Source organism: Corvus moneduloides, chromosome 5, assembly GCF_009650955.1.
Source record: "Corvus moneduloides isolate bCorMon1 chromosome 5, bCorMon1.pri, whole genome shotgun sequence".
Lineage (NCBI taxonomy): Eukaryota > Metazoa > Chordata > Aves > Passeriformes > Corvidae > Corvus > Corvus moneduloides.
In genome coordinates, this window is record NC_045480.1 from 44,436,169 (window position 1) to 44,449,539 (window position 13,371).

General features: G+C 43.6%; 1 protein-coding gene across 2 annotated transcripts in view; it reads left to right on the forward strand.

Annotated features, from left to right (window-relative positions):
• Positions 1-1,183: 1,183 nt before the first annotated feature.
• MCUB (mitochondrial calcium uniporter dominant negative subunit beta) overlaps positions 1,184-13,371 on the forward strand; it is a 46,899-nt gene continuing 34,711 nt past the window's right edge. Inside the window, exon 1 of one of the 2 annotated variants that reach the window (XM_032110280.1) lies at positions 1,184-1,338. In XM_032110280.1, coding sequence (XP_031966171.1) covers positions 1,240-1,338 — 99 coding nt within the window. In that variant the 5' untranslated portion in view covers positions 1,184-1,239. The remainder of the gene's footprint in view (positions 1,339-13,371) is intronic. The other variant, XM_032110279.1, reaches the window with a different exon arrangement.

Consider the following 13,371-nt stretch of genomic DNA (forward strand, 5'->3'; position numbering starts at 1 on the left):
TTAATATAATTTACATAATAAGGTACACAAGGTTGAGAAATTACCTCTTACTTTTGTTAAAGGAAAAGTACTCCCAATAAACTTTGGAGAATTTTTGCTGTGGTAAATACTAATAGTGATTGTATCAGGAATTGTTGTCTCTGCGAGTCATTGCCTGCTAACAGTGCAACTGCTCTTCTACTGTTTCCTGGGATCACATTCACTTTAATAGATCACAGTGACCCTGAAATGTGAGCGAATGTCTAAGTGACCTAAGGTCTAAGATGCTGAAGGTTTCCATTCCAGAGCTCAGAATATGAACACAAATAATAAGTAAGTGGGGTATTTTTTAGTTGCCCTGAGCCATCAAGTGTGCAGTTGCAGAGTTTTTCCCATGACGGTGACACTTTCAGATCTACAACAGCCCATTTTCTAAGATCCTTTTCTCATCATCAGGCAAAGTTTTGTTTTGTGCATCATTGCTTTGGAGCAACATCATAAAGGGTGGGGAAAGCAGAGGAATAGAACAAGGCTTCCCCATATGTTTCTTGATGGAGCGCCGCGGGTCTGATGTGCTTCTGTGGTTTGTACTGAAGAAGAAAACCTGTGTTTGTGGGCGTAGAGATGATACCCAACAAATGACTGAATAGAAAAGGGTTAAGCCTTGCTAATTGCTCTACTGCTGCAAACAAAACTCTCAAACAAAACTGACGAATTCCAAGAGTGTCTTTGTTCCTTTGCCGTTCATTTCTGTGGTAACTGAATGTGTTTATTTCACTGAAACCCAGGAGCAGCGATAGTCCCGTTCCTCGAAAAAAGGCGATACTCAGCGACGGAGAAGCCAGGTGTTCTGATAAAACAGGCATTAATGGCTATTTTAATTTTTTTTAAATAGAAATCCTGTTTCAACTACAAGAAGAAGAAGGACGCAGAGGAGGGGGGCCAGCACCTGTAACCAAAGGGCGGTGGGTTGGGCACGGCGGGGCGAGAGCAGCTCCTGCCGGGCACCGGCGCATCGCCGCCGCCGGGGATCGCCCGAGCAGCGGGACGGAGGGAGCGGCACAGCCCGGCCCGGCCCCTCCGGCGGCGGGCGGGCAGGGGCCGAGGGAAGGCGCACACACCGCCCCGGCCGCCGGCGGAGACGCCCTCCGTGCGCTCGGGCTCGCCCACGCCCAGCGCGGCAGCGGCCCTGACCGGCCCGAGGCTGAGGCCGCAGCGGCCGGAGCCCGCCGGGGCAGCCGGAGGCGGAGGTGCCGGACCATGCTGGCGGGACTGGGGCGGGCGGTGCGCGGCGGCAGGCGGCAGCTCCCGGTGCTGCTGGCCAGGCGGGCCGGGTGCCCGCCGCCCTCGGCGCCTCAGGTAAGACGGGGAGCGGGCGGGGATCCCCGCGGGACAGCGGCGGGAAGAGGCGGAATTGCCCCTCAGGGCTGCGGCGCCTCGCCCGCCTCTGCCCGCGGGGCGCGGCCCTGGCGCGCGGCGGGGGCGCAGGAGGACGAAGTTTGGGACAAGTGTCATCCCGGCCGGGCTGCGGCCCCACAGGCTCCGGGGTGCCGCCGCTCCCCTCGCTTGCCCGGGGCGGCTGCGGGCGGGGCGGCGGTGACTCACGGGCGGCAGCAGCCGCAGCGCCGGCCGGGCCGGGGGCTCTGCCCCGGGTGGCTCACGGGCTGCTCTTGGAAGCAGCGAAGAGTAAAACGTGAGTGCAAAAAGGAGTTTCCCTTACGGGCTGTCGTGGTGCTGCTGCCCTGTACGTGCAGTGCTAAAGTCCGCCTGCCTCTGAGCTTCTCCAGGCTTTCAGAAGTCCCAGAGATTCTGTGATTCGGAACAATAAAGGCAAACATGAACGCACAATGAATTTAAAGATCTGCTGGCGCGTAGGACAGTGTGATATTAAGAGTCCTGAGAGACTTCAAACTGCTGGGAGAGTAGGCAGTTTAATCCTTTTTTATTGTTCTTACTAGTAGAGAAGCCATGTGTGTGCTTGGAAACATTGCGGTGATGGAACACGACAAAACCCCGTCCCTGCGTCCAGGACCCACCCATAGCAAGGAAGTTGCTGGGGTGTGTGGTGACATCCCAGAAGGAAGTCCGGGGCGATGTGGCGCTTGTTACTGAGCAGCTTCCACAACCCGTGTCTCGAAACCTGCGGCAGCGGGTGGAGTTGAGGAGTTGTGGAAAATTAACTTTCTACTTTTTCCCACTATTTTTTTCTCAAACTATTCGGAAAGCCTTTTGCAACATTCCATTGCATTAATTTGCCCCACATCCCTTAATGGAAGTAGCCCTTCTTTGCTTTCTCATGCGTGTAGATGAGGACATCTGAGTAGGAATTTAAGATAAATATTGACTTAGCCTCCTTAATCTTCTGAGGTTCTAGTGCTGCATGCTGAAAACATCTTGCACCTCACTGAGAGGGTTTACACTGTCACTCAGCACACACATTACCTATTCAGTTTGCCACCTCTGACTTCTCCAGGGTACTGCTTTGCAGACAAGCTTCGTGCTTTTCTAACTCTCTAAATCGAGACTGAAAGCTGATAAAACTTTAAGAAGAGACACCAAAAATGAGATGAGGAGGAGGAGGAGGAGGAGAAGCTCTTACTTTGGCAGCACTGTCATAATAAGAAAGAGCAGAAAAATGATCATCTCTCTTAGTTTGTGGGATGGAATGACAGTGGCATGCATTGGGAATTAAATTCTTGCACCAAATAGGTGAAGGAGAGAGGTGGTGTAACGTTGAGGAAAAATCTAATTGGGAAAAGTGTTTAATACAAGATGTTATTTATTAAGTGGAAAGTTTTGGAATAATTAATATCCAATACTTTTTATATATGCAGTTGATAGATACAGTTTTCCTACAGAGTTGATAGTGTGATAGTTGATGAAGCATGTTTACTGATATCCTCATTTCTGTTTTTATCTTTGGGTTCCTTTCAGTTTTTTGACTGTGTGTCTGCAGAACAGTTCAGGCAGTTAAATATTTATTCTCATAAACTTTAAATGAATGGCCTGTAGCTGTAATTTCAAGTTAGTAAAACTTAAAAAAAGCCCCAGTTGTTATTGCAGTCTCTTTAGCTCTTTATTTTTTGATGTAATGTGAACATGAGATTGCACACACCTCGTCCAGTGCGAATGTTGTGATTATTTCATTTTTTCCCACCATTACTGTTCCGTGTTCCAAGCTCTGTTGTTTGCCACTGCAGTTTGGTTGAACAAATGCTGTGGCTCTAGCTCAGCCTCAGGAAGGGAAGGTTGGAGTGCTTGTGTGGGGCTGAAGAAAGCAGGTCTTGCTGGCCTCTTGCCTTGGTGCTCAGTGTGGTCTCTGCAGCTTGTTTCATGCTGTGTTTGGTGATGGGAATCGGTCTGCCCATGTGTCTTTTGGGGCCTTGGCTGGAGTTTCCCTGTGTAAAACTGGAGATGGTACTTCAGTGGCCGCACAGGGTTGTAGGATGTGCACTTGGTCATCATATACTGCAAGATATTCAGGTGTTGGTGGGCAGGTGTGTGAATGCACAGTGTGTTTGTGTACTGTGTTTTTGACTAATAAATACACAGCTGTGGGGAGAAATGAGCCGTTGTTGCTATTTTGCTGTAAATTTTTTCAGGATTACAGAATTCCAGCAGGGATTGTGTTGTAAATAACTGTATCCTTAATCATTAGCTTCTCAGCTCCGCTTTAAACAAGAACTACAACTCTTCCTATGGCTGTGGTTAGCTGCTTTGCCTTCGGAGTCATGCTTATACAAATTCTGCATTTTGTAAAATTGAGATTTTTCTTAGGTGGGTCTTTCTGTATTTAAAGTGGTTAGTGCTTAGACAGACTCAGGCTGCCTGGGATGTCCTGGGATTGCTGCTTTGATAAGAATGTGTTAGAAATCCGGACAGCAGGCTATGTGCAAAAGAGAAAAGGGTTTAGCAGTGTAGGCAGCTTTTCAAACTAAGTGAAGCATATGACAGTGTATTCTTTGGACAAGCATTCTTATTACACATAATTTCGTTCCCCAAAGGCTGCAGTTCATTTTGCTAGAGTCCCAGATTTGTAACTGCAGTTATTTTGCATGTGGTAAAACCTAAAGGTTGCCAGCTCTTTTGCTTCCTCTTCACCTGCACATTTTAACTCTTGCAGCTTGTGTTGAAAGAAATGCCCTGCTTGCACTGTTTTCCATGAGGAACATCTCCCCTCACCATATCTCAGTGGAGAATACATTTATTAACACAGAATCAAGGCTTTCATTTGCTGGAGGTTTTTTTTTTTTAAATTCATAAACCTTCTAAGCCAGGAAACATTGAAGAGACTGGATTTAATTTTTTTTTTCAGATGGTCCTAGTTAGTTTCTCTGTAGTGCTGAATCCTACTGATCTAAAACTGTGTTTCTTTATATGGCCATACATGTAAGTGAGATTTCTAGTTTTGTCTGTACTATGGAGGTCTCTATCAGCATGCCTGCATTGCTTGGCATGGATGACAACGGTGGAAAATGAAGAAGTCTGGGTTACATGGTCTCTCTTAGCTTAAAACCAGGTTTCTTTGCAGTTGCGCAGCCCTGCGTCTTGCTAAAACTGTTTCTATCCTGTGTGAAGGTGTTGGAATAGTGACATTTCCTCTGCAAAAGGGAGGGCTTCCTTTGAACAAGTATTAGTGAGGGAAATAAAATGGGAAAACTTGCATTGTTTTCAAAATGTAAGCTTATTTAGCATCATTAATTTGGAATGCATTCCATTTCTACGTGCAAAATTCTCTTAAAACTGTGCCTGTAGAATACATTGGCAAGGGGAAAGATCGTGTGTAAGCTGGCAAGAGCAAATTGCAAAGATTTCTGTGAAAAACATTATGGATTTATTTTCTTCCTTGATTGGGATATTGCATATGCTTGTTGCTGAGGGAAATTTTCTTCCTAGCTACAAACTGCAGCCAGTAGGAGAGTCATTGGGTTTATCTGCAGTAAGCAGAGTAGTGAGGGTTTTGTTTTGGGGCTTCTTTTTGGTCAGTTCCCAGTGTCATCCATATCTGTCAAAAATATTTCTTCCAGTGCTTTCAGCTGATAAGTTTTTGACTACCCAGTTCCTCAGACTGCCTTGAACTTTTTTCCTGTCCTTTCTGTTAGTTTTTATAGTAATTCTTACTCCCAAATTACCATAATTCCCCAGCATTACACCTATCCAGTTCGTCCTTCAGTTTTATAGAATCTTATAAGCAAGGATCTAAATGTGTCCTATTAGCCATGGGATAATTCCATGGAGGTTTTTAATTTTGCCTCTTTCTCTCTTGCACATGACCTGCTGCAGGGATTTCTGAGATGTTCTTACAAAGCAGCAACCCCAGGACATCCCAGGCAACTACAGAGAAGCAGATTGTCATTGAGTGTCTTATGCAGCCAAATATTTCACATAAATGTGGCTTAAGTCCCTGCTTTGTATTTTCAGCCCACTCAAGTCCTTTAGAAATTGATACCTGATTGGAGCCAAGAACTGGGAGTAATTTGTGGCTGCTGGGCATTTTTCCCCTTGTCTTTCCTCCACTTTGAAAGCCCTGCACAGCAGAAGTTACCTTGTAGATCCAAATCTTCTCTTCTAAACAGAAACCTCCTGCTTATGCTGGCATATATCAACAAAAACACAGAAAACTGCTAAACTTTTTTATGGAAGTACTATTCACTCTTGCATATACTAATTTCTAAGCCTTAATAAAACCTATTTAGAAGATCTCTGGTGCCTCTGCTGCAAAAATATTTCCTGTCTCAGCACATTTGTTTATTTGACTTTGATGCTGTGTCTGTGCCAGAATAACAGCGTGGCATTGGGAATGGCTGCTAGTCATTTGCTGTAGTGTCTTCTCACCTGGCAGCTGAGAGATGGCTATGTTTTCCCTGATAAATACACTTTTGGGGAGAGATGTGATATAGAGCACAGAAATTCATCCTTCTTTGTACTTCTGCAGATACTCCCATGAACTGTTTTTCTGTGTCTTCTCTCTCCAGTACAGATGCTGTAGTAACTTAGTGGGCTGTGAGATACTCTTGTATGTGCATGTACAGTTACCTGCAAGACACTCATTCCCTTGGAGGTTTGGGAAATTTCTAATAACCAGCCTCACTCAGGGTTTGAAACATGCATCAACAGTGAGACTTCACAAAATTCTTGGTGTTGTTTTCCAGTGGGGCAATTGACCCAACAGCAGTTAATTGAGATGTGTAGACCAAGTCAGCTTTTCTTGCATAGTGTGTTGCTTTTTGCCTGCTCTGAGTGTCAGCAGATGCGTATCTTTGGTGGTTGTGTGTGAATATGGCAATTCCTAAGGAAAAGAAATGAAAGCCAGCTCCTGCAAGGCTGGAAAGAGTGCAGTCATTCTCTTCAGGATCACAGGCTTAAGGAAGTTGGAGCTTTTGTGTGCTACGTCAAGGCTGTGTGGTGCTGCAGGAAATGTAAAGAAAACTGAAATGCTGGTCTAACATTATTGTCTGTAGCAAAACCTGTGTAATATTACAGCAAACTTCTTGAAGAGCTTTCTCATGGGATATAGGAGTAACAGACTGTGCTTCCCAAAGTTTTGGAAGTACTCCAAACATATTCAACAGGTTTATTGTAAAGGAAAGGAAAAATTTATATAACTTCCTGTTGATAGTGACATTTTTTTAATATATAATTTAGAATGGGGATAGAAATAGTCATATCATAAGGTGATCCATGTATTGGGGGCTCTGTGATTAATAAAGTAGATGACAGAAAATGATGCTGTAATTTCATTTGCAGTGGATGCTGTGGTCATACAAACAATGCTGTAACTGTAACTTGTTTGTTGCTCATGAGATGAAGCTAAGTCTGGCACTGTTCCTTCTAGCACTCTTAGCAAGGTCTTTACTCTCAGTCTTTATGTACCTGCAAAAAAAATAATACTAAGCCTCTAGAGGATGTCTGAGAGAATTGCTTTGCAAGTGTCTTAGATGCTCTGAAGATTTACCACAAATCACTGAAGTGCTGAGCACTTAAGGCTGTTGACAAACCTTGTTTTAAGTATATGAGTCTCCTCTGATTTTTTTTTTTTTTTATTTTTACATTTTTATATTTGGAAGCTTATAGGGCAAAAATGTAGACCTTTTCCTAGAGTTCATAGTATCTTAATTTCTGAAGGGATAGGAGAAGAGGGAAAGGGAAATAGAGATGTTTGTTTGTTTGGGTTTTGTTTACTTGTACTGAGGGCTTTCCCTCCTGAAGTGCTTCTTACACAAGTAAGATTTTTGGCATCAGAGAGGAAGCAAGCAGCACACCTGTTCTCAACATCTAGTTAAACAGCAAAATTTTCATTTCCCCCTACCCCTTGAAGCAAAATGAGCTGAAGGAAAATGAATGGAGTAGCTGTGCTTGAGTTGGGCTTGCTCTCTTTAGGATCGTTTTCACCCTGAAGACATTCTTAGAAATCAGCATCAAAGGTGAATTTCTCATTGGGTGGCTCATGGTGAGGAAGTTCCTACATCCTTATGAGAAGGCAGTAAACTCTTCTGAGCTTAGAGCTGTTTTATGGTCACTTGATATGATGTTAACTGTCAGTTAAGGGCATGTATCAGCAGCTCTTGCTTTGGGTTGGTTTCTTACCTCCTTTGCTCTTTTCCAGAAAGATGAAAGGGAGAGGCAGGTTCTGTGTGTTGCTGTCTCATTCTCTGTCTTGCGGTCAAGAAGCTGAGTAATAACCTGGTTTGCATAGGAAAGAGGTGGCTTTTTATACGGTCACTTCTGTCATTCATATGACTACTCACTCTGTTGTTTCTGTATCCCAGACTAATCTAAGGAGCTCAACAAAAAATTAAATGTAACTGTTTGTTCCATGAACTTGCATAGGAAGAATGAGAGGAGGACAATTTTCAGTCCTGCAGGTTATTTGTTGTGACATTTTCCATTCTCAGCTCATGTGTGAGTCCTGGATCACTAGAAATACACATCCAGGTGTCAGGAAAGTGTGGATCTATACTCTGAAGGTCAGGTCCATCTCTAGGGAAAGAAATCCCTCATGTTAGCATGACTCTGTGGCACAGCAGCTGGAGAAGTTAAAATGAACATTGTTTGGTTGCCTGCCTACTAAGGATGGTAGCTTTTGTCCATAAACTAATTCTCCTTTGTTCAAGTGAGGCTGGGCGTAAGCAGGCAGCACTGTCAGCTGTCAGCAGTCAGGGCATGGATAAACAAATGGCTTCGTGCTTGTGTGATGAGGACTGGAAAGCACAACCTCGCCTTAGTGATCAGGAAATACTCAGTACTCCCTCAAATGGAAATGAAAAAAAGATGTTTACTCTATAAATGTGACATTTATACCTTTAAAAAAGCTGGATTTATCATCACGAGCACAGGCAGTGCATCTTCAAAAGGACAGAAAAATTGAGTACATTATACACAGGCAAGATACAATTTACTTTTTTCTTCAGATTTTGAACAACTTTGAAAACAGTTTTGAAGCAGTTGTTTTCACATTTACTATCTGGTCATTTTAGATAAAAGTTCCTTCAGTCCTCACATTCTAGTCAGATGAGAGAAATAAATTGTCTTTTTTTAAGAAATATTTTGTTTATCTGCAAAGTAGGCAGCAATTTCAGCTTCCCAGCATCTCCCCATTGTTACCTAAAACTGCTGAGACCACAAATTGATTTAGAGATCACAAAAGCATCCTTAAATGTATTGTATGTTTGCCAGAGTGGAGGAAAAATTACATTGCTTTTCTTCCTGGCAAATCAAACTCCATATACGATGAGGATATTACTTTGGCCAGAGTGCTGTGATAAAGAAAAGATCACAGGCTCGCAGAATGGTTGAGGTTGGAAGGTACCATGGAGGGTCATCTGGTCCAACCTCCCTGCTCAAGCAGGGACATCCTTGAGCCCATGGCACAGAATTGCATCCAGATGGTTCTTGAATAACTGCAGTCAGGGAGACTCCACAGCCTCTGTGAGCAACCTGTTCCAGTCTTCCACTCCAAGATGAGTGTTATTTGTATGGTGTAGTCATTGATTGTACTTGAAGTGCTTATGCCGTACTGTTCACAGAACAATGTTCCTATGGGTTTGAGTTTCTTTTTTCTAGGGCCTGACCTGACCCTCTCTGTAGCTTCTCATGCAACCTGTTTGTTATTTATACTCTGTACTTGCTGTTTGAACCAGCCACTCTCTGCCTGTGACAGCACAGCTGCGAGCATATTCCACTGTGCTATCTGTGGAAGGAAGACTTTCGTAAAACACCTTTATGTGTTTGCTCTAAATAGAAGCATAAAGGTGCCAGGCCCCTCAGGTGCAGCAGCATCCAGGCTTCTAGGGGCCCTTGTGGCCTCAGCTGCTCCTCAGCCAGCCCCTCTAGGCTGGAGTCCCTTGCGTGAGACATGGTCACAACAGGGTTTCTGGTCCAGGGGGCAAACCTAGCACAAGTGTGGGTTTGCAGCTGTGGCCCCTATGAGGGATGCACTGACAGGGATGGAGAGAGGGTTGCTGTAGCAGTGGGATAATCTCCAGGCTGAGCTAGGTAGAGGCTGGGAGCTGAAGTGGTGATTTGTCTGGGAGTGGGGCAGAGGTTTTGGCTAGCCTGAGGTATGTGGTTTTAACAGGTTAATTGCAATAAAGATGGGTTAAACTGTCTAAAAGTGGTATGAGAAGGTGGGAAACCCAGTGCATAACCACAAAGTAGCTCAGCTTCCCTTTCTACAGATAACTGTCTCTGCCTTTCCTTAGACAAGGAAATAAGCTTAAAGAATTACTTGCAGTACAAAATATAAGCCAAATAGAAGAAATGTATCTGTAATAAAAGAAATGCTGTGTGAGAAGTTGAAGTTAGTGGTCTTGCTGACCTGAATGCTGGACCCAAGGCTGGTGATACTGAGTCAGCTGAGTGTTGGAAGTCAAGGATCTTGACCAGTGGCTCAGGTAAATACTTGACACTTTTAACATAGATAAAACAGTTGAAACTTAAAGGCAGGTGCTTTTCACAGCTGTATTTTAAGAGCTGTGTATCTGATCTGCATAGCTAACATGTTTTAGGTAGAAGGGATATTTGTGAAATGGGAAGGTGAGGAGTTTATCTTTGCTTCTCAGTGGATAAACTTCAATTTACTGGCCCCTCTCCTCCCTCTCCCTGCAACTTTTCAGAATTTTAAAATTCCAAGTAAAACTACCAGGTAGATGTTAACAATATGCCAGTTTCTTAAAAGACAAAATCAGTTTTTAAAGTTTACACTGAGATCGTGACTTTCCCCAGCTCTGTAAATACTTTTCCGGAGCCATACATATGCTAGTATTTTTTTTTAACTAAAGGCAGGAAGTCTCATAAATTTGGGAAAGGAGGGAATGCAGGCACAGCAAATAGCGATCTTGAACAATCACTTTTATTCCGCAGCCAGAGGGTGAGTATGTCTTTCCTGCCTTCCTGTTTTGATTTGTCTGCTGGATGGCCACAGCTGTGTTGAAACAGGAAAACTGAATCAAGTCCCTGGAGCTCTTTTGTGAGGAGCTTTTGTGCTCAGTAACCAAATACAGTGTAGAATTGAATCATGGCATCTCCATTAGATGGGACTTTGCCTTTCATTTACACGCTCTCTTTTAATCTTACATGTTGCTGGCAATATCCTGGATTCCTAGTAGTGCTTTCCCAAAAACTGCTTTTAAATGGGGCCTGAACTATTAAGGCATCAGGTTACATATGTTTGTGGCACACCTTTTGGCAGTTTGCCTGTTGGTTTGGAAAAGATTTTTAAAGCCATAATGTGTTTCCTGTAATATTGCAAGGCCTAAGCCTTGCTAAAGGTGCCACACGAAGAGGCTGTGAGGGTTCAAAATGGGGAGGTTCCTGGGGGTTCTGCCCTTGGTTGACTTGGGAAACGACCTGCTGCAGGATGAGTTGAAGCTCATTTAAATGAAGACAATTATAATAAAAATCTTGAGACAAGATTCCTGCCAGAATTGTTCCCAGGCATTGGCACCACAGTAGTATCTTTTGCAGTCAGTTCTGACTGGTACACTTCCTCAGGGAGCTGCAGTGGATTTCAGTCAAAAGGAGCTTTTTGTGAGGCTGATAACACTATTATTTTTTGCAGAGCTGCGGCTAGTCTCAATTTAATATGCAGGGACTGAAATTTTCTGTACTGAATTGTCTGCCATTTTTTTCCATTTTAATCTGTTGGGTGTGAAGTCATTCTTCAGTATTCTTTATTGTAGTGATTTTCAATAACATTATTTATCTGAAGCCATCGTGTTTGATAGGCTGTAGGATATGAAACTATAATTCATATTTGCACCTGTGTGCTTTAATCAGAAGCCAAAGGTGTGTACTCAGTGTTTGTAGCCTTTCTGGTAAAATAAAATCAGGCATGCTTAGAAGATCGCAGTTTGAAGGCTGATGTTTCAGGCTTGGTCTTGCAATGCCCTGTGGCTTTAAGCACACTGGAAATATGACTGAACTGGAGTAATTTGAAGAGATGTCAAATAACCCAGGCCCTAAAACTGAGTTATACCTATTAAACCATGCATGCTCCTTGGAGTCCTGACCCCAAGCTGTTCTTCATGGCAGTGGAAGTGTAAAGTGAATATATTTTGCTATAGATCAGACCCTGATACGACTTTAATCTGTGCAAACCCTCACAGTGGTGCCATTCTTCAGCATTTCATAATGCTGCACAGTCTGCAGCTTGTTTCCTTGTGAGTTCCTGGTTACTTCTCCTTCTGCAATGGCCATGTTAACTTTTCTCATGAACAGGGATGCAACTATTTTTGGAGATTCTGCTGAGCCAGCAGATGAAAACTATGATCTCACTGGCATTGTAATACAAGTACAGCTTTGGGTTGTTGGGAAGTAAGACCTTTTAACTGCACACTCTACCACTAACAATTACAGCTCATCTTGTCTCACTTGGCATTAAGCTTCAGTAGTTAATACTTTTCTTGACATATGACAAAAGATTTTGTGGAAGCTAGGAATACTAATGAAAGAAGTAACTGCATAAAGGTACATAACAAGGTAGAAGCTATCAGAAGCTATTAACAAGTTAAAAAATGCTGATGTATTCATATGCTGCTAAAAACTTTGAATGTCATAAAACATTTAGAATCCAAATCCCTAGATACTGCTTTTGGCCTTTGTGGTGTCCCTAACAGTTTCTAGATTTTGGGTGAGTCTCTGCAATAATGTGTAATCCCGCAACTCAAGCACTTGAGCTCTGAGAAAATTACACAGCACCTTGTGGCAGCAGTCAGACCAGTGAGACCCACTAGAAGGAACCAGGAGCAGTGTGTTGGTTCTCAGGTCAGTGCATGCTGCTGTGGCACAAGTTAATCTTGCAAGCATGCAAGAGAAGAATAATGTATTTCCATGACACAAATTTGAAATACTCCATATGCACAGGCAATGCAAAGTTCTGGGAGTGGCCATCATAAAAAACAGTCAGCCAGCAGCTATTCCTAGGCCTGGAGCCAACAGGGGAACCACCTTATCTGCCACTTTTTTATTTTATCTGCAGTCAGACTCAAAACTGGGGTGGCAGGTCACACATTCTGTTTAAATCAGTTTGCTGCTGGTGTCATAGGGGCTCCTTTGCTGCTGTAGGAGTTAGAATGTGTGTCATTTAAAATTAAAAAAACCCCAACCCAGTTTATCCCACTTACTGTTGCTGACCACAGAAATAGCCCAGCCCAAAGCAGTTGGCCCTCAGTGTGCCTCTAGCTCCTGCTCCAGGCACCTCACTGCTCTTTCATTGCAGAGCAGCTCAAAGCCTTGCAGAGGTGTGAGGGTCACACTCCTGCAGTGCTGCTTTCTCAGCCTCTGTGGGGTCATGGTGTGGCTTTTGGTGTTCTCAAGGGATCCACTTCAGGGGGAAGCTGTAGTTGGAGGAACTTGTTTTGTTCCCTGCTTTTGTGCTCTTTCCCTGTCTGCCTTCCACTGATGGAAGCAGAAAAATCCAGTATGTCTGACTTCAGGGAAATGTGTTTGAAGCCCAATGGCAGATATTCAGAGAGAGAAAAATGTGGAAGAACACTTATTCCAAGGCAGTGGTGAAAGCACAGAGTTGATGGGCTCTTGTATTTAGCCCAGACTATCAATTTACTGAACAGTTTGCCTCCGTTTTTGCTGGTTGGTTGTAGCATGCTCTGTCTAGTGTAACACGCACTCTGTGGTATGTATAACACCTGATCAGTGCAGAACTAACTCTTCAGACTATTCCTTCTTGTTTAAGTTATTGTTTGATAGTGTTACTTAATGCCTTTGTTTAAATTTCAGTAGTGTTTGCATGTTGCCTCAGAGCCTGCAGCTGCAACAGGTAAATATGGAACTAGGATTTAAACTGAGCTTCACTCATTCAGAGAGTGAAAGAAAATAAACATAAGGGGGAAACAACCTACAGAGGTTCATTAGTCTCAAGTGAGGAAAGAGTTT